The sequence below is a fragment of the Anguilla anguilla genome, chromosome 9 (assembly GCF_013347855.1).
Source record: "Anguilla anguilla isolate fAngAng1 chromosome 9, fAngAng1.pri, whole genome shotgun sequence".
NCBI classification, from domain to species: domain Eukaryota; kingdom Metazoa; phylum Chordata; class Actinopteri; order Anguilliformes; family Anguillidae; genus Anguilla; species Anguilla anguilla.
The window spans coordinates 23997689-24022727 of NC_049209.1; the positions used below are offsets into that span (position 1 = coordinate 23997689).

The 25039-nt window shown below is 43.3% G+C and overlaps 2 protein-coding genes across 23 annotated transcripts in view; one reads left to right on the forward strand and one right to left on the reverse strand.

Annotated features, from left to right (window-relative positions):
• The window catches only part of dlg2 (discs, large homolog 2 (Drosophila)), a 228270-nt gene extending 207401 nt beyond the window's left edge, over positions 1-20869 (reverse strand). For 9 of the 22 annotated variants that reach the window (XM_035432262.1, XM_035432259.1, XM_035432273.1 and 6 more), the window contains exons 1-2: positions 18953-20868; positions 16976-17107 (exon numbers count right to left, since the gene is read on the reverse strand). In XM_035432262.1, coding sequence (XP_035288153.1) covers positions 16976-17107; positions 18953-19019 — 199 coding nt within the window. In that variant the 5' untranslated portion in view covers positions 19020-20868. Of the gene's footprint in view, positions 1-608; positions 871-16975; positions 17110-18952 lie in introns of those variants that run through there. The other 13 variants (XM_035432261.1, XM_035432260.1, XM_035432255.1 and 10 more) reach the window with 6 other exon arrangements.
• A 106-nt stretch (positions 20870-20975) lies between these two features.
• On the forward strand, positions 20976-22567 carry tmem126a (transmembrane protein 126A). The gene is made up of 5 exons (XM_035432309.1): positions 20976-21124; positions 21488-21600; positions 21693-21886; positions 21964-22078; positions 22258-22567. Exons 2-5 carry the CDS (start codon positions 21494-21496, stop codon positions 22454-22456), a joined length of 615 nt encoding a protein of 204 aa, XP_035288200.1. The 5' UTR covers positions 20976-21124; positions 21488-21493; the 3' UTR covers positions 22457-22567.
• The last annotated feature ends 2472 nt before the right edge of the window (positions 22568-25039 follow it).

Sequence of the window (25039 nt, forward strand, 5' to 3'; positions counted from 1 at the left end):
AATAACTATTCAGTGTCCAACAATGGGCACTGAGTACACAATCCATTACTGCAACAGGAAACCTGGGTCCCATATCCCCAGAGAGAGGCTGGATTTACATTTAAATGAAGGTTAATGACAACAGTCCATTGGTATTCATAACAAGGTCTGCTAACAAACATCAGCTCCCTGCCCTACCCACAAGACAATGCGGACAACTCTGTCAAGCTTCGTTCAAAGTTATTTATTTATTTCCTCATAGATGGAGTGAAGCTACCAGCTCCAAGCTTTGATCGATCCATTTTTAGATTAACTCCTTAGAGAGAGAAAGAAGAAGAGACAGAGAGTAAGAGGGAGAGAGCGAGAGCAAAAGAGAGAGAGAGTGTGAATGTGCAGAGACTTCAATTTATGCAAATCCTCTGACTCACAGGACTCTGAAGCGGTACAATAGAAATGCTGGATTCACAGCTTTAGCAACATGTATTCAAATTGCGACTTCTACGTCTGGAGCTTTCCTCTCTTTCAGGATCATGTGCAGAAAACCAACACTATATCACAAATGCCTTTCTCTACCTCCTCAAAATGTAAATGCAAAATATCAAGAAAGAGAGATTAGTTTCTGAACTTACACTGAAGCAGAACTTCCCTGGTCTCCATGGAAATGTTGACAGCAGCCAGTCCCTTGAAGCAGCACGGAAAGGGAGAGCCAGATGCCTCCACTACCCGCATCTGAGCAAGGGCAGCCTAATCCACCAGAGAGGCCTCCTGCTCTCTCAGATTCACACAATACCCTCGCGCCCCGGGGCAGCTGATTTCTAATTCGGTTCTGGGTCTGCAAATGTACTTAGCGCTGCCACGCTCTTCCAACTTTGAGATGCTGATGCCTGACTACCCCCTTTTATTTTCCCACTCCTGAATTGTTTTTGGAGCCAAAGAGGTGTCTGGCACAGGCCTCCTCTTAAAACCGCCTCCCTCCCCACTCCTCGGGCAGCTGGTGGGTGGGACTAAGGCAGTTGGTTGGGGTTTAGGACCTGTAGCTGACCAGTGAAGGGGCACCATTGTGTCTATGAGGACAGCACTGCTAATTGGCCTGTGTCAGGAGTGGGCTGGTCACTCATTCTGTAGGGGGTTTCATCTTCATCAGGAGCACACTGACATCAGCATGGGATGGGGGTCAAACACTGCATCTTCTTCCAACTTCAAAACTGGGGGGATTCACTCAATGACATTTGCTTTTAGTTAGATGGGAAAGATAGCAACTGCAAATGGCAATGTAAAAAATTTACACTGGAAAACAAACACTTAAACCCAGTAGGCACCGCAAAGAACAATGTTAACCTACCAATGAGTTTCACAGAAAAATCACTCCTAGCTTTTAAAAAACAAATCTAACATTGAAAAAATTCAAAGTGCAAGGAAGTTCTCTGTAATTTTGGCATAAAAAAGAATCAGCTCCAGTTTTTATCTTTTTGAAGTGAATTAACCACAGTATCACAACATAACAATGCCAAAAGACCAGAACCCTGTGAATCCAGCCGCAAATAAAGTGCTCAATAAGGAGAACGCTCCTGTGGAACAGCTGCGCCATTATGCCGCCGTTCTATGAGATCAATCAGGCAGGAGAGCTGATGCTCTGAGGTGGCCGTGAATGGCCACGCTTGTACGAACAGGAGAGGAGGAGGAGCCAACGCTGTCAATCCACTCTGAGTGTTCTGAGAGGATCACAGGCACGTTTGCTCTTTAATTCCACAACAGACTTAAGGCGGCACCGCCGGTGACTTGTGACCATGCGCTGTACTGTGCAGCGGTAGAGACATTTCTGTGTCTTCGGGGGGAGGCGGTGCTGAGGGCTTGCCGGGGGGGGGGGGGGGGGGGGGGGTTCCCAGGGGAGCGCAGCCTCAGGCGCGTCCGGGGGCCGGGCGAGTTGGTGCAGCACAGGGGAGGATGCCAGGGCCCAGCTGGGGAAAGAACAGGTGCAGGCAGGGGAGGGGGTGGGGACAGCTGCGGTGGAGGATGAAATGGGAATCAAGCGCACGGCCATGTGACCGGTGGGGGTGGGGGGGGGGAGTGGGGGTTGTGCGACGCGCTCCACTGAGAAACCACGCCAGCGGCCCGGCCAGGCATTGAGCGCTACGTCAACAGATCGGGCCCGGGAGCGGAGGGCAGGAAATGCGACGCGCACGAGCCGCCGACGTGGCACTCGTTTCCCGCTGCAGGGCGCACGCAGCCAGCCGACTCAGCCTAAACTAATCAATCACCGCAGCTAACCTGGCTGAGCCGCCACACTCGCTAAGGCACGGAACGTCAACAAAGAGAAAAACTAACACGTGAAACAGGCCCATAAAACCCTGCTCTATTAATCTCGATGAGGGTACAGCCCTGGCACGATTCCGGGAGCAGGAGCGAGACACGCTTATGGGCTGCGCTCCTCTTTTAATAATCACCAACTCCTGCACCTTCAAAGCCATGCCGTCCCGCTCTGGGACCCAGCAGGGCCTGGGGCAGCTCGACGCAGGGCCTGGGACGGCTCGACGCAGGGCCTGGGACGGCTCGACGCAGGCAGGGACGGGTTTGGCCCAGAACGTAGCGGATGGAGGCGTGCTTGGCTTGCATACACTTAGCTGTTCTGAAACCACCATCGCTGCTGCAGGGTGAGGGGAGAACCTATTCAATTAGGCTACTCCATATTTAAGGCCCTCATTTTACAACCATAAGGAGGGCCTGAAGGGCAGCGTATGGGTCATGTGGTTCATCACAGTAACTTTGGTTTGGTTTTGATGGATTAGGCTGTAAATACATTCAGGAGGTCAAGCCCTGCAATGAGAAGGCGGCACTACCAGCTTCTCTTTATCACTACAAATGTATTTTATGTTATTATTTTTAAGGAGAATAGACAGTCCACCCTCCTTTTGTACTTTTTGCTTTGTTCAGAGAGGAAGGAAGCAGAGAGGACTACTCACAGGAAAGGGATGACAGCTCAGAAGGTGCCACAGCAGGAGATCGAACCCCTGCGACTCGAGAGTCAGCCACCCTACAGACCGCACCACGTCTCACCACAATAAATGCCTCTGAAGCCTGGACAACCATTTCATTTCACCGACTCAGAGCCCCGAGTTATAATACAAACTATAAACTTTTTTTTTTTTTTTTTAAAGGAGCAAGTGCTCAGCAGGCAATTAATGACTGTAAAAACGGGATCAAGGGTGGTGCAGTGTCCCTCCAGTACATAAAAGGAAAAGCTTTCAGTTAGTAACTGCGCTGGCCCTGATTTGAAACCTGCTGTTGATAACGTTATTTAAACACAATTAAATTAATGGCGAAGCGCAGATCCTGAAAATCCCGCGGTCGCGTACACATCACGCACGCGAGCGTCCCCCTCCCGGTGCGGAAAACCACTCGCGTTCCAGTGAGACACGCACCGGCCATCTGTTTGGCCAAATGGGCCATTTTGTTTTTGGGTAATCCGGAATTAGCACTTCTTCAGAGATATCGTGTTCACCCGCATTAAGTTGAGCTCCACACCTCCAGTAGATTCTGCTGCAGGAAGTGCCAACCGAAGCACGTTTTCAGCCAGCGCGCACGAGGACGGACGAGGGAACTGGCTCTCTGTCACGATGCACGCAGCCGGTCCATTGCTACCATGGCATATCGGCAGCACAAGCTGAGTCAAACAAAATAATCAAATCTCATGACCTGGAGACAGAAAGCACACCCAGACGCCAGCCACTTCCAGGAGCAGCTCTCAAAAACCAGGTCTAATATGTCTCCATCAAGCCTACTTATCTCTGTCCTCCATATGGTGCAGGAAGCAGATCAGCGCAGCCGGCCATGTTACAGCATACTGTGGATATACCACAACATAAACTGCTTTCACCGCTCTCTCTAAAGGTACAAGTCTATGAGAAGCCCATTAAATAGGGTGTTTTATGACAATATCCCAAAAATGTGTTCACTTTCTGCCTCACTACCCTACTGCAGTGCGGCAACCATTTACAACTTTGGTAAGTGTGCCCAAGGATTTACAGCATGGTTTAAGAATCGGAGTCTTCCTCCTTTAATTGCAGTTAAAATTATGCAGACACATCTGAAAACTGCATAGTTGTACTCTTTCCTCTCTCCACAAGCCTGGGAATAGCGGCTATGACTGATGAAATGCCAACTACTGTTGCCATAGATGAGTCAAGGACAGTGTGCCTCTTACTGTTCAACTGATCTCTGCCAGTTTTTATTGAAGTCTCGATGCCCATCTTCGGCCACAGACTGAAAACCCACCTGTTCACACTGAATCATCAGCTAAAGCTGCACTCTGGGATTAGTAGGTCTGCCTATGGTGCATCTAGTGCTGTATCCTCAAACCCTGTTTCTAATTAAGGCACCACATCCTCAATCACCCTCTTGCACCCAGGAAAGCACTTAACATTATCTTGTAGGTTTATGTACCGACTAAAACTACCCGATGTGACACCGATGACTCAACACTTTTGCAAGCTGCTCTGGAACAGCGTGCCTCCTCAGTGCCTAAAAGGAAATGTAAATGTGAATCTGGGACCACAAGGGGGCTACAAGAAGGAGCTAAGCTCTGGACTTGGAGGTCCCGTGGTACTGCTCTGCCCGGTGCACAGTGTCCGAGCTCGCTTATGTACCTGCTGAAAAGTAAAGGGGTATTGAGGAGGCATTATTTTGGTCATTCGCTTTTTTTGAGTTTCAGAACCTTGCATTTACAAACTTCTCTGTAATGTGTGTTCTGTGAAACGGCCCAGGAAGGGGTCAGGTGATTCATCGATGTTGTGTCACAAACAGACGCTAGTTTAAGTCTGTGGGTGAACTGGAGAGGAGGTTATCTCTGATGCAGACAGGTGGCACTGTGCCCACACGAGCGAGTCATGCTAGGACTGCTGTTTTTAAGGCTGCTGTTGAGAGAGAAGCTGCAGAGATGGCAGATGTCTGTCTCATAAGGACACATTCACCTTGTGTTCACACAGCTGCCACTTATTCGTTATTCCACTTTATTCTCTTTATGCAAACCATATTTTCCCTTCCAGGTACAAGACAGCAGCTGTTTTCAGGCAGATTTACCAACTGCGTTTCCATGGCAACCATTACACTACAGTAACTCAGCAAATGCTTTTATCCAAGGATTCTACAGCTTGTCTTCACACAACTATACCTATAACATTATCCCAAAAGGAAAGGATTGGTAAAAGATGGTCAGGGGAGCCATGGGGGGGGTGGGTCTTCAGTTTGAGTTGGAAGATGGGTGAGTTTACTGCTGTCCTGACAGTCGTGGGAAGTTCATTCCAACATCAAAGGGCCAGAACAGGCAGGAGACGTGACCCAGAAGCGCAATCATGATGACGGAGGGGTGAGGCACCCGGAAGTAGCACAACAGAGGGGCCTGGTTGACGCATAGGGACATAAGCACACACACATGCGCGCACACCCATAGGCACACACACAGACAAACGCACGTACGCACCCACACATATACACGCACGCATGCACACACATATGCACATGCCCATGCACACACGCATGCCCAGAGGCACGCACGCACGCACATAGGCACACATGCACACACACACGCACCCACACATATACACGCAGGCATGCATGCACACACATATGCACGTGCCCATACACACATGCACGCAAGCACACATGCATACAGACACACGCACCCACACACATACACCCAAGCATTCATGCACACACATATGCATGTGCCCATGCACAAACACACACGCACGCAAGCCCACAGCAGACCAGCATCTTTCTTTCCCTGCATAAATATTGAGGGTGGGTGGAGGGGGCTCTGTGGTGTGGTACTGCTTTGTGAAATCTCTCCAGGGGCTGATTACTTCGCTTTACTCTCCTTCCCACAGCTCGATCTCCCCCACAGTGACAGGGGTGCCAGCTAATTGGTACGTTTCCAAAGCCACTTCAATTATGTGGCTGTTCGGCACAGCGCTGCATTTCCACATGAAGCGTTTCACCTACCCAGAAATCCCAGAAGCCACAGACATGACTTGTTTTCGCTTTACAGAACTACTGTGAACAAACAGCAAATTAAATACAATATTATTACAATCAGAAAATTTCCCATTGAGCCATTAACTTTCAGAGTGAAATAGCTCTGCATACAGGCTTGATTAATTGATCCCTACTGGAAGATGAGCTGACATCATTAGCATGTTGTTGGCATGCCATCAACAGCAAAATCCAAGAGAGAAAAATCAGGAGAAGGATCGCTCGGAGGCCAACCCAGCTGCAAGCCCTGGGTATTCCTTCTCACCACTCAGAGTACTGCTAGACATCTGGTGCAGTGAATTAACACAAACCAGCCTAATTAAACTGCAATAGATGAACACAGGAGCAAGGGGTCATTTCCAGGGCTCCAAGTACGTGGTTATAATATAAAATGCAAGGACTGTCGTTCCTTTACATTTTCAGTTTACAATATTTTTTACTGTTTTTATCATTACTGCATCACCATTAAAACCAATATTGCATGTATGCGGGGAGTATATTTACCAAAAAAAAAAAAAAAAGAATAACTATCTTGCTGAAAGGTAAATGTATCTCTGTGGAACCAGATCCTGTCATACACATCTCTAAGGTTAGGTAAGGTATCCCTTAACCTAAGACAATTATATTTTATGAAGTGCATAGAAACCAAATACTACCTTGAAGCAAGATCTATGTACTTTCAAAACTATACATTTTTTATTAAAAAAATAAGATCTTTCAAGGTGTTAAAGGTGCTTTCAAAATCCAGTGTTTCTGAGAATCAATACAAGGTTGCAATCATTTGGATGAAAAGCATCTCCTTCTGCCTGTTATGTCAATGCTCCATTCAGTGACACAGAAAACACAACTCAGCACACACAGAGAACCAGGACCACTGCTACAGCCATCATCGCCTGCATGGCTGAATGCAAACTATTGCCAGCGACACTCCCAGGTACTACAGGATGCAGAATTTGCACATAGCTTCCCGCCATGTCCTTCATTCTGAAGGAGGCAATCATGCTCTATCAAAGAGTGAATTGCCTGTCAGAGGCCTTTGGGAGTGACAGAAAGTGAGGCTGGGATGCCAGACACGCAAATCAACCCAACAAAAGCTGACAAGATACCCCACAGGCTGGGGATCTGATTTACGCCATGGCCTCTTGAGGGCCCTCCCAAAGACCTCTGACCCATGAAGGACAAAAGTTGGGGTTATTGCGTGTCTGTCCTCAGCCTCCAATTTCACAGTTCAATGGTGCAGTGCAAAGCACACTGGACTTCATGGAGAGGTTCCCTTTGAAGAAAACAAGCCCAGTGCAAGCTTTGACCTGCTGGGAGCATGCTCAGAAGAACTTTCTCATCCATTTTAGAGTCTTCTAATTTGGCCAGCTTCAAGTCTGAGAATCTAGGCTTTAATGATAGCTACATCTAATCTCTCACCAACTTCAGTCAACAGAAACATTTTGCTTATTCTCACTGACCAGCCTGAGAAAACAGAAACTATTGGTCCAATCTTCACAGTAAACCCAATTCCAAACACACATGCCAAGAACCAATCAGCAATCAGGCCATCTATACTGGGCCAACCTGAAATGACTAATATAAATATCACTTTTGAAATCACAAGAAAAAAAATCTAGAATGTTTTATGCAAAGTAATTAGAATCAAGGCAATGAAAACCAATGTAGCGATCCTTCAAACTGGAAAGCTGAGCACAGCCTTGACGGACTGATTTTGACCAGAATGATCTGAATGAATGCAGAGGCGTATTAGATCAGTGTTCTCTGTACTACTGGCTCCAATGGCCTGGCTTGTTCCTGAGTGGTCTGGTTCAGAGGAATTATGTACCTGGAACAGAGCCGAGAGAAGGAATGAGCGTGTGCCACACAGCCCTGGCCTCCACCCCCCCATTCCCCTTCCACATAGGTAGTCAACTCCTCTCCATTCCTCAGTCAAACTGACAGGCAACCGACTCACCTTCAAAATGAATGAATGTATGAAATAAATACCGGTGCCTAGTACCATATTACAGTTTTACCCTCTGACATACAGTATGAAAAGGACTTCAGTCAACGATACACTTTTTGAAACAGGTTTTTGCTGTTTCAAGAAAAGCAGTCTAAAGAAAAGTCAGTCGTCACTTTTAAACAAACATTTATCCATTTGTTGTTAATGGTGGGGAATAGGTAGAAGAGATAATTTTATATCCAATAATTTTATATGGTCTAATGAACCTTAATTACCACACATAAAATGTACTGCCCACAAAACAAGAGACAAGCTCCTATTTATTATAACCTTGCCAAAGTCATGTCGTGTCGGCCAATTTCTCACCCACGTGTAGCACACAGTGAACTTGACTACGGAGCCTAATGATTATAATTTGGCGTTTTGGCTGACCCATAAATCAAAAGTCATATGAATTAATGGAAGTAGAATTACCCATTTTTCAAAAAAAAAAAAAACAACCCAGGATGTGGTGTGAAGCAGAGCATTTCATGAAATCCCCGGTGGCTTTGATGCCCCCAGCCACTTGTCAGTGACCACTGGCTGTTTTTCAGCCAATCGCCTCTGTTGCCATGGAAACTAGCTCAGACTGCGGTTCTTACATCGGTTTCTGAGGACCAAGGCGTCCCCCTCTTCTAAACCACGACTGATAAAATCAGCAAAGTCTAACAGCACTGACACTAGACACACACAGAACAGAGAGGTAGAAAAACACATTTTCTTTCGTCTGCCAGTATTTCAGCATTACTTCCTAGCTTGTGACAATGGGATAATGAATACGACAAAGGTACCTGGAGTTTTAACTCTCCTTGGTAGCCACGTTAGATGATTTAATTGTAGCCCTTCTATCTTTTATCTTAAATATATTTGTGCAATATCACTTAATGATTGACTATATCATTCATTACTTTACAAAACAGATTTGGATATTGATAACTTTTCCCAGAGATATTCCATTTGATTTAGCCAAGAAGAGGATTGTGCTTTTATTTAATGTCCTGCTTACTTTAACTAACGAGCTGAGGGGTATATCAACTAAACAAATATCAAATACAGATTGTGTTGCTTAGTGTGCTATAACCTACCCAAATATTTATGGATGGTAGAACAGCACAAGAAAATATGAAATACATGGAAACTAATGAAAATAACGTTAGGTAGGAAGTCTCGTGACCGGGAGCAGCAGATTTTGGAGAGTGTGGGTCGACGCTGAGTCAAGACTACACTGGAGATAATAAACTCAAACAGAAAGGCCACGGTCACAGGTAATATCAGTGTTGTAGGTGTTTCTTGACGTGACAGAACATATGTCAGGAGAAGATTAAATAACCTTAAAAGCAGGACCAAACAGAAGTGGGCTTCCACTCAACCAGGGCATCCGGAATGTGTAGGGCTCCAACAATCAAGCAGAGACTCAATGATAATGTAATGTAATCTACAATCCGGAAAAAAACTGTGCAACAAAGTATCCGACCACAGCAAGGCATTTGGGTGTATGTCAGAGACCTCAAACGCCTGGATGGCCACTGTGTCTGCTGGTTTTGAGTGTGCTCCTGCACTTAAGTACTTCATTTAAGTCATCGATTGGCTAGAGAGTCCACACACCTTGCTTCCAAGGCCTACATTAGCTGAAATCACAAAAATCACAGAAACCAGCAGAGACTGCAGCCCTCCGGGACCCCTGGTGTATGGTATTCACACTACTGAGTCACACACTGGAGATAGGCTAATTAAATTACACAGAGTTACAAACACGGTTATTTGGCTTTGTTTGCTGTGTACATTCAGTAAATATGTTTCACACAGCCTATGCAGAATGACATCATTTACAATGCCATGAACTAATCACCAATATGATTTATCACCTTGGAGAATTCCATTATCACTGGCTTTCAGGCAACATTTAGGGGAGCTGTCTGAGGTCTGAATTTGAACATAATTTATATTCTACAGCTATGTTGGCTATGGGCCACAATTCTAACTGTTACTACAAACAGGTCTTCGAGGAGGAAGGGATGTGACACTAGCTCACACATACACTGTAATGCATTATGTTTTCAGTTGCTAAACATGACATTTCAGCAATCAGACCTAGCTTCATCTCTGCTCCGACATTCTGCATTTGAGACTGCACCCCATCTCAGTGGTCACAGTGCAGATGTTCTTTGAACTCAAAAATTAGGCTAGTCTTTGTGTGAACTTCTCTGAACGCACAATTAAATTTCACACCTGTTTATCTGAGCAAGCGCTGATTCACCAACATTAACTGGAAAGCTGCCTATCATTTCTATAAAATGGATTAATTCTGTACAGAAATTATGGCCAAAAGAGCCATTCAGCTAGAGACGAGATAGATTGACTGAGCAGCCAATAGACCTTTTCCATATTTCTTGGAACAACTTCCTGCCTCAATTCAGTTCAAAATGAGCATATCAGCACTGTGGATGACACTGATGCAGTGGTCACACGTCTACGTGTGACCCAAACATGGCGGCTGCTGATGTACGGCAGGATTGCTTTCGTTTTCGTAGTTTTGATTTGCTTGTGTGTGTGTGTGTGTGTGTTATGAGTGTGCCTGCTTGTATGTGTGCGCGTGAGCGTGTGTGTGTGTGCATGTGTGTGTGCGTGTGAGCACATGTGTGTAAGTGTGTGCTTGTGTGTGTGTGCGTACGTGCATGTGGGGGCAGGTGTGCGCGCACATGCATGTGTGTGTGTGTGTGTGCATGTGTGTTTGCACATCTGCTTGTGTGTGTGCGCGTGAGCGTGTGTGTGTGTATGTGCATGTGTGCACGTGCTTGTGGGAGTGGGTAAGCACGCCTACGCAAGTGTGTGTGTGCATGTGTGTAGTTCAGCTGTACTGTCTGTGCATCTAAAAGTCAAGCGTTTGACCTTTCAGTTGATGCCTTGTAGCATAACTCCGCTGTTCATTTCATACCCCGTTTCACAGGGTAACACTAATGCATTAAGCTAGAGTCTAATCTGCCATATACTCTATTTTTTTCAGATAAAAAGCGTCCATTAAGAGGTTAAAGCACACAGTTCTGAAGTGGAATGGGTTGGGTTAAAAGGAAAGTTGACATCAGTATGTTCTATCAGACCAAACTGAAACCAAGGTGGATATCCCATGTTGTTTTCACACAAGGCCTCAAAGGAATATGTCTGTTAAATTCATAAATACTAACCTCTATAACATAAAACAAGCAAACATGTTTATGATCCAAATACATTTTTTAAAAGTGTGCTGCAAACTAGATAACAAGCATCTAATGAGTATCTTTTTCCAGATATTTTTAACAAAATGTTTAAAAATTTAATAAATACTACAATTTAATGTCAAAACCATGTAAGCTACGCAAATATATTTCACCATTTCTAGATCCATGACAGCGTTCTTCAATTTCATATCACACAGCTCGGAGTGGAATGTTTAAAAACAGAGAGCTATTCAAATGAATTGTCACAAGATGGCGCTCTTCCCTTTACCATTTCAAATCTGTCGCATTAAATAACAACACAGGTTTAGTTAAAAGTAATCATAGGGGACAAGTTTTTGCAATCATTTAATGGACTACTGACCAACCCCCCCCCCCCCCCCCCCCCCCCCCCCACATAATGACTTCATTAAAAAAACGTCAGTGACTGTTTCATGAGACGATGTATAAAAATAAAATAACATGTAAAGAATTGGAAAACTTGAAATTCTTGAGGTCAATACTTTTTTTTCTTATTTTTTACTTCATTACACATTTTCAGAAACCAGCTGCAGTGTCAGATGTTTACCTGAGGAAGTGCAGGTGATTAAATATTGAAGGTACGTGACTGAAGTAAACTTGGCTTGAACCTGGCATTTGGACACAACTGCAAAATCCCAACCAGGATCTGAAGCAGCCAACAGGAAAAAAAAAGTGAGAAATGCATTTGCGCAGACGGGCGGGGGATGGGGGGGGGTGGGGGTGACCCAGGGCCGGCCTCATGATGACACAGGTGATGCGCCAGCGTCACACAAACATGACAGCGCAAAAGCAGAGCCATGTTTCCCACTCCGGGTCGCAGCAAGTCTCCCTGGCCTCATTCAAGCAGTGTGGCTCACACACACACACAGAGGAATTCACCCAGGCGCCACTCCACCTACAGGTCCCAGCTAAAGCGTATAACCATCAATTAGGGAAGAGGGAAAACCCAGTACTTCCTAACAGAATGGCAATAATGCCCAAGAACTGATTTGTGGACGAGGGGGAGGGTTTTAAGGTAAACTCAAACCTGACAACACAGTGGGATAACATGAAAAGGGCTGAGTCAGACTCAGTCTCGCTTCATTACAGCTGCTGAGGCAGCACACAGACACACACACACACACACACACAGAAAAGGGGAGGGGCCAGGATTAGAACAAGGGCTCAAACAAACCTACAGGAGGACCAGATTACCCGTAGGCACAGCTGACTGCTGCAGAAAGCCCATCTAATCTCCCTTTACCTGCGGCGCGGTCCGAGGGAGGGAGAAAGCCTGGAGCTTTCTGCTCAGCGCTGGCGCCACGGCGCCCGTGTATGAGGCCCTCTTTCCGGGGGAGCGTCGGCGGTCCGTCTCCCTTCCCGGGGACTGCACTCCCGAGAGAGCAGGCATTTAATTACCGCCGCAGGACGGGACTGGGCCGTCTCCCAGGATGGGACATCAGCGGGACGGGACAGCGCCGACGCGGCTTCCCCAATAAGGGAGCCCGGTGGCCGGGCTCGCGCGGCTGACAGTGACAAATGGAGAACATTAGGAGGCTCTGTGAAACAAATTGGCAGTCTGCGGCTGGGGCCGCGATCGCGCGTCTGAACTCCAGCCTCGTGTATCAAATGGATTCAGATGAACAGGTGTGATGAGAGCCACTCTGGCAAATGCATACGCAAGCTGTGGCTCCCTGACAGCAGACAGCGTTCACTTGCATATTTGCCGTGTGCAGACCTCTCTCGACAGCTGCCCTTTTTAAAAGACCCTTTTTAAAAGACACTACACAAAAACGGCGCGTGGAATGCTGCCAAGGGTGAACTTCGAAGTGCTGAGGGGAAACGAGGACATTCCACCTTTGGGTTCAATACATATTTCCAGTGTGACAACACTGCAATCATTAATGTTTGTGTTAATGCTTTGCGTGTACTTCATGATGGAATAAGAAAATTACATCCAATCAGTTCTTTATGTAACTACATCAACGCACCGAAAAACATGACAGGCAGTAGCTACTAAAGGGCACTAAATATATATTTTACATTCATTTGCACAGCCTTTTATTATTACCAGTCTGACCAAGCAGATAAAGTTTCGTTTGAAGGTGGCCCCGTTGGATAGGCTACACTCCCCATTTGAAGATGGACTCCTTTGCAACGACCATTTTGTGCTCTCAACACTGAGGAATGTCTGCAATATCCTACGAATATAAGCATGAATAGTTTTCCCTAAAATAGTCAGAAGTACCGAATGCCGCATATTCGGGCTCTCCCCAGCAGCGCTGCAATTTCGGTAACGGAATCCCAGCGTAGTGCCAGAAACGTAATTACAGGCGAGTCAAAAATAAAGTTGGTGCGTTAACACAGAGGCCTCCGCGCTATTTTCCGACATCCGGGGCACGTTTTTGAGGGAAGGCTCCGGCCACGCAGCTGCCTGCAAGGACGAAGCGCGCGACGGCCGCGGCAGAGGAACTGTCTGAGCCCTCTCGAATCCTGCCTGCTCCGCGAGATCCGCCCCCTGCTTTAATCTAGATGGGGTTAAAACGGCTGCAGAGCAGCTCCACTCCGCAATTATGGGGTTTTATCAGTGAGTGCATCCTGGCCAGATTAGATTGGTCGTAATGCTTGGTAAGATGATTACGTCTATTTCAGGAGGCATTAGTTCCGCACCGTGGCTAAAATGGCGTTTTATTGACGATTCATAAAAAATAAAAACTTTCGGGGGTGGGGTAAAAAATCTGCATGCTACTTATTGCCATGTTAAAAGATTGCGCTTCTCTTAATGAAATCATTGCTACCGTGTGAACCAAATGACAGTCAGCACAGGTGCATGAAAGGGTGAAAGCGCACAGACGGGAGGCACGCAGATGGACTGGCACAGACTAAAACTAATCAATAAAAATCAGACAACAAACCATCCAAAATCGCTTGACTGGGGATTAGGTCTACCTTTGAAACAGTGGGCTGAACAATCCATTTAGGATGCACGGTAGAAAACCGACAAACAGTAAGAAACATCAAGAACTGACTTACAGTACTCAACAGGGAGATTCCAAAGGCAGTCTACTGCTCTGCAAAAATATATTAAAAATGTTGCACAAATTCATCTTTTCATACAAGTTAAAACACAATGTATAAATATTGTCAAAAAAACAACACTCATCCTTACTATGGAGATGCAGACTTATTAGAATCAAAAAGACTATTTGTTTAACAAACTTTTTTGAGAAAGACATGCCAAAATACCAGAAATTCGTATATTATACTGGAATAATAATTTCAGCGCAAGATGTCCAAATGTATGCAATTTCAAATCATAGATACCCAGTGTTCATTACGGCTCACTGTTGGATGAGCTGTAACTGCTTTTACTTCATTTCGGGGGGAGAGGTCATTAAAAATAATAACCTGTGATGGGACCAGAAGCTAAGATGTCTGTCCTTTCAGAATGAAGACAGAGGCACTATTAGCCATCATTCCACAGAGAGCACTTCCAGAACATTTCCCACATGACCCATAAAAACAGGAAATGAGATATAGAAGTGCTCCTATGCAACATCTGCTATGGCATTAAGCATTATTGAAAGAGCATGTAGAAAAAGATTAGAAATATAATCCCCCAATTAAAATCTTTTTAAAAGGCTAGTAACTAAGCCATGCTGGGAATTAATATTAAACTTGTGCTGGGACATCTCATCCTACTGATATCCAATCCTGTTTTTTATTAGTTTTTTTCATATTCCAAATGCACCAAAAAAAATAAGAAAATAAATAAATTAGAAGTACAAATTGGTTAGATGGAACTGCAGCCACAGTAAAAAAAAAACAAAAATAAAAAAACATGGGCTTGCACATTCCACTGCAGATAAGGCAGGAGGATATTGAACTCTCCCGAGCAAAGTGCTTCTGACAGCAACAGGGTCCAGTGACAAGAATGACAAAATGCATTAACAGAGCATGGGTTCTCAACGACCGCCAGTCATCCCAGAACTTGTTCACCATGGATTCTGCGTGCTAATATCTGGTGTAGTCTGGGCCCCTACTACAGCCAGCTAATGAAAGACAGACCCTTCTGAATCGTAACAGACAGAACTCTAACTGCATCTGGCAAGCATTCAGAGTTCAGTCAGAAATAACCTCATTATCTAAATGATTAGTCCATCAGGACTGAAGGCACTGGCAGATTAATTTACATTTAATTAAACTGCCACAAAATATAGTTTTTTTCATTTATTACTTAAACAATAGAACAACACGGTGGGGGCATTAGTACAGCTCCCAACTGGTTCTACTACAGATCAATGCTAGCTAGGTCACACTTGAAAAACACCGATAAGTCAAAATCTTGTGCTCTCATTGGTATTTTTCCCATCAAGCAATGTATCTAACCAACAGCTACATTGAGGTTGTTTATATTTTGTTTCATTCAGACCATTTCACCACACAGCAAGTACAAATTATTCCTTAAATTTCCATTTTTTAAATGTATGATATCACTGGAAAAGAGGATTGCATCAGGGCCCCATCTCCTGATTAGGCTCTGTGGAGCACCTGGAAAGACTATGGCATTATCTCAGAGAGAAACCATGACTGCACGTGTATCTCAAACTGACTGAGTGAGGGGTTTCTTTCACTTGGCTTTTCTTACAGTCTGGTATCTTTTCCATTTCATTCCCAACCTGCCTCGTATTGATAAGCCTGAGCCCAGTTTCACGACAAGCTAATCCAAAACAACGTTAACCTAAATAGGAAGGCTTGGATCAAATCCAAGATTGAATTCATCAGCACTGTTAACTCACAAATTAAATAACACCTCACAGTGGCAGCAGGTAGGTTTTTTCCTGACTATGTGGCATGAAAATATATGAGTAGTTTAGGGTCTACATTAGAACAGTACAGGCCTGCGTTGAATTGAACGTTGATATTGTGGGAAGAAAATTAACTTTTTTAAGACAAATTAAATAAATTTATTTCTGGAAACTGCAATATTGCAAGCAGGGCAGTAAAGTTCAGGGCCTCTTCTGTTAATTTAGAGAAAATCCAGGATTCAAGCTACTTTTTCCTGGTTAGTAAATAAATAGACATTGTGCAACTATTGTCCATCCAAATGGAATTCTTACATCTCATTTCGACTAAGTGATACACCGGAAGATATATAGCTAAAAATGTAAGTAGGTGGACATATTAACCGGCAAACAGCTGATTTTAAATGAATCTGTTAAAATTAAAATAATTCAATCATAAATCAGATTAAATGATATTGGTTAGTGCTACTGGCATTTGAAGAAAGTTCGTTTTCTCCAGCAGTACGGTTACTCATGGCAGCCTTCATCCCAAGAATACATGGTGGCACAATAACTTTTCAAGTGCAATTGAATATTCATCTTTATGTGTGTTTCCAAAAGCAGCCATCACAAGGACTTTAACTGGGATTTAAAAAAACTATTTGGCCATATATGGCCTATATAGGCACTTCTGAAGGTAACACAGGGTTGTAATTAAGACAAATCCAGATGGATAAATTTCATGACTCATGAAAAACAGCCATCTCTTTTTCCCTCCACAAAGCAAAGGTGATATTTCAACTCCCGCAGAGTAATACAGCTTTAATTTGTGCTGAGACACACAGGCTTGAAAGCAACGAAGGATCACGTGGTCAGGCCTTGCACTGTTATGTGGACCAGATGGGGGGGGGGGGGGGATATCAGATATTCAGATGAGGGGGGTGTCATATATCAGCAGGTAAATCCAGTCTCCCCGTCAGACCTACCTAGTAAAGCTTGGAACAGGCTGCTCTTGAAGATACCCATCACTCTCAGAATGGCAGTTTTAAGCTGTTGCTCCTCTGGTTTTCGCAGTTTAGTACAGTAGTCCTCCAGCAGCCCTAAGGCCCGAGCCGTGTCTATAGGAAGGCGAGAGAAAGGTGGACTGAATACACTGTAACATGCAAAACAGAAAGTATACATAAAATGCAATAAGGAACTTATTACAATATTAAACTTGGCTGAAAGTTAAGAAGAGTCACTGCCAAGGTGTCACATTTCAACAGGTTCCCAAAAGACCTAAAGCAAAGTGGAATTAATGATTTTACTTTTCACCACAGTTACCAGTACACACCCAGCTCCCATTTAATGGAAACATACGAAGGGACCATTAAGAACTTTCACCCACAGTGGCAGGGCATTTAATGGTGTATGGTTATCTATTAATGCAAAGCTGGTGCCTTCACCCACTGTGACAGGATATAATTAGGCAACATTTTCATCAGAGGCACTTTATTGCCATTCAGAAACGGTGCTTGGATGAAGTATTTGCTCGCCACTGACGTCAGAAGGCGAGATGTCACTCAGTTCCACCACGGCATGGTTTGAGAGCCGCTGCTGAGCTCATGCCCAGTCACAGGGTACAGCGGGAAACAAAGATGCCTTGTACTGAAAGGCCATGTCATTGTATCACATACAGAAAAAACTATACACCAAAGCTTTAAAGAAGAATCAGCAAACCGTTCACCATTATACTTTCTGCCAAAACTTCCTTTATTTCTTAAATAAATTAATTAATAATCGACAGTTATATGATTCAGCTAATATCTTCTCCCTGACATTCCAGTCCATTGTCTATTAAACTAATTGCGATGTTGATGTCAGTTATCATTTTAATATTCTACCAGTGAGCAACATACATCTTAAATAACGTGTTCTTTAAAATTAGATGAATATTTTACTCAAAGGCAGACAACGTTTTTCCCTATAAAATCAGACAAACGGATTCCGGAAAATTATATTTACTGTACCAAAATTATTCGAGCTAAGTCGCTCATACAGCTTACCAACAGAAAGAGATTTTCTCTTTCTTGGCAAAAAGCCTGGCACATCAGTGTTTTAGACGAATCGTACAACACATCTGAGGTACATTTACCACACATAGTTTTCGACTACAGGTCTACATATTGAACAAATTGATATAAACCGCGTCCAGAAACAATTACAGCCACAGCGACTAAGAGCACTTGGGGTCATGAGCAAGCAACACGCTGAGTAATTTATACGGATCACTGCTTTGCAACATACATTTACAATTACCATGTTTAAAATATGAAAACACACAAACATGTTAGTACGCCTATCAGCAGCATTTTAATTACACATGTCAAAGGGAAATGGGCCTATACAATGAATGTGCTAAAACAACAGGTGAATTAAGGGGTCATGTTAGAAATAATGACGTCAGAAATCACGGCTAATATTTGATGTCGGAAAGACAGTTGGATAAGTCAAAATGTTGTATCGAGTATCTTTTTTATTGAACAGCAGCTATGCTTGCATTTGGCAAGTAGGCAACAACACAGACAAGTAGCGCATATGACTTCTTGCATGAAATTTTAAAAATGCAAAGGGACATGCAATGCAAAATATAGCCTACGATAGGCTTCTTGCATTATCTAGATGGACGTTTGGATTATGTTATTGCCAAACGTCGTTACAAATAAACACAAACAAGCAAAACACTTCACTGGGTCTTTTGCTCAGTCAAATTCTGGTGTGGCTGCAACTTTTTGTACGAATATTGTATTAATCAAATGCCTGTTTTGCTACCTAGAGCCTGGGAAATGTTCTTTTTCCGACCTGACATGAATGGTTTAAATAATCATATAGAAACGCAACCGCTGACACGCATATCAACATGACGTGAGCCCCGTATGATGTGCACCTGTTAGGCAACACATTAGCTCTACTCAGTCACTCACCTTTTTTTCTTACAGGCATCCTTGCTTCTTGGCAATCCGTTGACTGTATTGTAGTGCTGAACAACATATAAAAATACTCCTCCCCTCTACATTACATAGGCTACAATGTTCCAAGTTATAAAAGTTTTAGGCGCACATGTAAACCATCAGCAAGACGTTGTGTTATTGGCGAGTGTACAGCCTTAAAAACGTGCAGGCACAGAGAGCGGCAGAGACATGGTTAGAACGGCCGATTCCAGATAATGGGGTCGCTGGCAATGCTATACAAAAAGCGAAGTTTAATAAAACAAATATTGCGCTGCTTGACTTTGCTAACGTTTTCTATTTGTGCTACACCCAAGAAAATACGAGTGATCCAATTCCACGCCTTACATGACTCCCGTTTGGCGTGATACATGCTCATTTCCAAAAGAAGCCACGTTACAAAATTCAACGGGGAGCTGAAACTATATCACACAGGTGTTTAATTTCTCCATTGGTCATGTGGTCCAGCTAAAAGAATCACAAATAAATCTCTGCTACACGTATTCCCGGAAGATGGGCTGACACTGGTGCTCTACGTTTTCCCCTCTCTCTTCTTGGCACAAGCCGACACGCAGGAATCAAAGCGACATTTACAGCACTGTTAAAAAAACGGAGACTGCGGCAGTTTGGGTACTTCATTCAAATAAAGTTTCCTCGAACGTGAGAGCTCCAGGCAATCTCCCCCCTGGTTCCATCACTTTTTCTTCTTCATAGCCACAAGCAGCCTGTTGGCATGGTGTCAGTGACCCTCCCATGTGATGAGCATAGGATTTAAAAAAGGAAACCAATCGCAGTCCAAACATTAAAGGCACAGCGATAGTTCGCTAGCTGGCTATTCAGTCAATGTATGTAGAATGACAGACAAGCCTTACAGTTTCCGAGTGTGTGTATGGAGGTGAATGCTTAAGTGATGGTTTTCTTCATACTTTTTGGTGAGGTTAACTTGCCATTCAGTCCCGTGTGCACATGTTTAATAACGTGCAGATAGCCACCGTCATTGTAACCTATGTTCTATAAATTAATTTTAGCAACATTATAATACAGGGTACTGAACTTCATACCCAGAGTCGAGGATGTATGCACCGTTAGCTAACGTTATCTTGTCCTACTTTGATACAAAGTCCAACTGTAACTAATTAGCTTTAAGTAACCAGCCAATCCGTGAATGAACTAGCTAACGTTACTTAACATTATCTTGTTTAACGCTAAATACAGACCAGGAATTTAAAAAATATTCTAACGTTATTATGAATCTAATGAGCAAGTTTGCTAGTGCTGATTTACATGAATGACTGATTTAAATGAAAATGAACGTTTTGCAGTACCGCCTTCTAGCTAGGAAGAGATCAGCATTATTTTTCAATTGATCACTGTCTACCATAGTTAGCAATCTGGTCAGTTACCTACGATGCATGTCCAATATCCTAACGTTAGCTAACTAGCTCGGCTAACTATAACAACCTGCGATAAATAACATAATTGCCTGAAAACATCAATAGCATGACATACAAAGCGTGTAGACTTACAGCAGCGTTTGTTAGCCAGTCAGAAAGCTAGGTAAACGCTGGCAGTAAAGCAGAAATAGAATTCGCCAGTATGAGCGTTAGCTTACTAGCCAGAACATAAGCTATGTTCTTCCCAGTCATTGCGACGCCTATCGGATGTGCACTGCAAGTTTTCAGTGAAAACGCATGATTCTGCAATTACCTGCATTTCACAATTTCAATTAATTGTCTTATAAAAACGTGTCCTGTAAATGTAATGTTGAATTGATGTTGTATTTATTTGCGGCCCAATCCAACGCCTGCAGAGCCAGGCTAATCACATTGGCTTCAAGTCATCTGTAACCACGGAGTAGCACCACTAGCTGCATCAGCCGTAAATTCACCTTAGCAACGAAAAGGCTGGTTACTACCTGCTGTGATTGAAAGGAATATGATCCAATTGCAGTAGGCGTTTTTGCTGCCTGTGGGCATATTGGCCAATAGGAAACCTGAAAAACAGTTCCGTGGTTTCGAGTTCAAAGTTGCATTATGTAGCACGTGTGGTCAAATATGGCTGCGCTCACAAGTGACTATTGAAGATCAAAACATTGAATTTCAAACTGCAAAATCACAGGACGCAATGTAGATACGGAAACATCATAATGTAAGTGTTAATGCAGAATACAGAACTGCTCTTTGCGTTCTGAGCTCTCCCAGTGACATTTTTCTGTAAATAGCTAACAATGTAGCTAATGTGAGGTACTGTTTATAAAGATGAACAAGTTACCATTGAGACGTGGATTTGTATTTTTGCACTGTCACCGTTTTCCGTTTATTGTTCAAATATCGGGATCTGGGAAACAATGACCCAAGTCAGCAAATGTTAGTTCATCCGTCTGAGAATCTGTACGCTCAACTTGTCTGGAGTAGGCCCAGCGAGTCAAATAATGGAATAAACTCGCAGTGCACTATACCCAACACTTTTTTTTTTTTAGCGATTGCTTACTTAATTAATCTATATTTACAGCTCACAATGTCGCAGAATACTCTGCCTATCGAAGACACGAGGAACGTGCCTCCGAAATCGGTGGTCCTTGAATTACTCCTATCGAAGTACGAGCGACTCCCAGAGAGAGATAGGTACGTTGAAGTTAATACCTCTGTATTCATGCGTTTGTTGTTGCCACGAGTCCAGTTACTGAATTTAATAAAATTTTGTTGTCATTATTCAGGCGATTCTTTGCCAATGGCCCAATATATCTTGGAGGCAGCGCTGCAGTTGTAGGACTTCTTGCAAATAGCCTTTTTCGAGGAGTTCTCAATGTCACCCAGGGTCTGTTTACGTCAAGTCTTCCTATGGCGGTTCTGCCGTTTCTGACAACAGTGGCGTTTTACAATGGCGCTGTATCACAACCTTTGTTGTCAGGTATGTAGTAAGTACCGTTTTGTATCCTACAAGAGTACACTGGTCTGTGCTGTAAAATGTAAACCTATGATACTCAGGAGAGCTCAACTGTCCAACCTGCGCCCTAATCCGAGGTGGGCTAGTTGGAGGACTTGCTGGTGGCCTGTATCCGGTTATGTTGGCATTACCCGTCAGTGCTGGCCTGGCAACAAGGTAAGCAGAATGCAGCATGTTCAGACTGATCCAACCTACCCACTTGTTGGAATCAATTAAAAATAATATTCCATAGCAAGGACTTGTTACATCTATGGGATTTACACCATCAGTAAATATTTAAAATAAAGAGCATATTTGATGATGAAATTGCATCCAAATATTGTCCCATCTTCCAGATACAGCACCTCACCAATGCCAGAAAAGGGAAATGTGCTTCGGTTCTGGATCACCATCACCCAGCCTATCCTGAGGAGAATGAATGTTGTGTTGATACTGCAGTGTCTTTTAGGCGTTTACCTGAGCTCTAAGCACTATGGCATTTATGTTAAAATGCTTGAATTACCCATCTCAGATAGTGAAGAACTGAGAGAATAACAAAACTTGTTCAAATTTTTTTTTAAACCCCACTGCCTTGTCTTGAGTGCAATGTCTGCATGTCTGTTTACTTTTAAGTAGTTCAAAATAAAACCTGTACACTGTTCTAAAGGCATTACGGACCCACTGCATCTTACTATTAAGGACCCAATACATTACTCAAAGGTTTTGGTACAATTCACTACTCTTATTTTCAGTGACTTATCCATGTTAGTACAACAGGGAATACATTCAGTTGACAGTGTTAATCCTCATCTGGGATGTGTATAATTCAGAGTATACTTTTAAAACAAAGAAATATCCTAATCATTTTTCCCAACATAGAAGGTGAATTCTTCAAAATAAAGTGTGGACATATTTGGCATTTCCTTCAGAATCTACATATGTAACCCATTAAATCTGCAGGTCCTGCATATCAACACCAATAGAAGTACATTACCTACAAGGTAGGACAGTTTGGGAAAGTTAATGGAAACAACTGCTATAGGTATACACATGCTGAGAACTGAAGCCACTACTTAAATTTTGCAGCTGCTTTTAGTTAAGACTGTCTTCTTGCAAACATTATATACAATCCAATTCAGATTACATATCTTGCTCAGGGGTACATGGCAGTTCTCCATATGGAAATGAAATCTGTAACTTCTGAGGAACAGTTCCTAACCGTTATATTACACTGCTCAAAGTAGACATTTTGTGAGCTGCAGTATTTACAATCCTGTGCAAATTCAGTCCATAATGTGAAAATTGCAAGAGAAGTAAAAGGGAGCCTGCAATACAGTTACAAATCAGTAATTGTCTGTCCTTCTGAATTATATTTTCCTTCATGCATATAGAAAGCAGAATTGTATGCTGGTTTTTATTCCAACCACAATTTGAATCCATTAGTTTTAACAAGCTGTTCATGTTTCTTAATTAGTCAAATTTCATGTTTTACCCTCTAACAAAGCATTCAACTGCTAGAGCAGTGATCTTCATTCCTGCTCCTGGCAGGCTACAGGGCTCACTGGATTGTTTTTGCATTAATATCTGCAACCAAGTCAGACCCAAGAAACCAGTTGAGGTGACTTAATTGTGTATTGATAGCTTTAATTTAAAAAAATTTAAAAAGTGTACACTGGCAGCCTGTCGGGACAAGGAATGAAGATCACAGATCTTCTTGACCTGCTAATTGGTAGAAAGGAAGGAAAATTAAGGTTAAAATGAAAACTTATAGGACAGTATATCTCCAGGAACAGAGTTGAGCAGCTCGGGCACAGGATGTCAAAACAAAAGACTTACCGGGTGGCACCAACACAACCACTTAAGTGCACAGGATACTAATGCTTTTTTCCACAGATGCATTTACCTTGTGGAATCTGATTTGTTCAGACAAGTATGTTCGGCATGCATTTTCCACAGCCTCTGCCAACGAATCACTAAGTTCAAATAAGGCACCGGTTCCCAACCCTGTTCCTGGAGATCTACCATCCTGTAGTTTTTCACTCCAGCCCTAACAAAGTACACCTCATTCAACAGCTAGAGATCACATTCATTCCTAATTAGTAGAATCACGTGTGCCAAATTAGCGTTGAAATGAAAACCTACAGGACAATCTATCTCCAGGAACTGGGGGAACCACCAATGAAATATGGCAAGGTCAGCTTAAAAACCCTGATGCTGTGGATACTAAAATCTGGACCTTGAATCCAAATCCAGCCCTGGTTCTCTTTTCCCCCAGGTAATAAACTGAACTGGTGCTACTTATTGGCCAGACTGTATTTACACCTGACTCATGTAAATGGAGGGTGGAAAACCAGCTGTTCTTGGAACACGAGGGCCGTGATTGCAGTAACAGGGCTCCAAGTGATGGAGCTTCATGTGGCACTAAACCAGCATCCCATAGCTCTTGACTAGTTAGTTGACTATTTGTGAAAACAACTCTTGTTCCTACAGAATCTTTTTATAAAGAATACTTCACTCCACTGTTAAAGCCACGGTCACGGCCAATTACCCAGAGAATATTTTAACTTTCCAACTACTGAGACCATGTTTGACCAAATATTTGTAGGGTAGCCGTTTCATTTTTTGAAAACGGACAAACTATGCACGTGCTAACCTCTGCATGTGCATATACGCAAGGTATCACCTAATGGGTATCAGCATTTCCATTTGTCTGAAAACAAACTATTTCCCAGCTTTTCTAACAAATAACCTGTACCCAAAGGAAGGAGCTGTGAACAATTAGCCAAGAAAACTGAAAAGAAGTAGAGGGGAATTGTAAAGGGAACCCCCCCAGTTAAGACTTGTAGGCCTTAATATGGTGTAAATACCTTTAATTATATAAATACGGCATAAAAACCACATAAAAGATTTTAGTTATTTAAAATGTTTTGCAAATCCTTCAACTCAGGTCATTACAGTTGCAATGCACTCTGGGTAGTGATGTCAAATGGTTGCACGGGTCTCCCGGTCCATTGCTCTTGGCCATCGAGTGGCACTGAAAATGTCTTCCGTTTAGCCTTTTCAATTTGAGCCAGAACGGGACATTACTCAGCAAGAAAGCACCGAGGACAGCCCTCATCACATTATCAAAACGAAGAC

Bases quoted from the DNA above. Each gene is read 5' to 3' on its own strand.
- tmem126a (XM_035432309.1), top strand. From the start codon at position 21,494: ATGTCGCAGAATACTCTGCCTATCGAAGACACGAGGAACGTGCCTCCG. The intron at 21,887-21,963 runs GTATGTAGTAAG...TATGATACTCAG, and splicing joins ATCACAACCTTTGTTGTCAG to GAGAGCTCAACTGTCCAACC. The intron at 22,079-22,257 runs GTAAGCAGAATG...CCCATCTTCCAG, and splicing joins AGTGCTGGCCTGGCAACAAG to ATACAGCACCTCACCAATGC.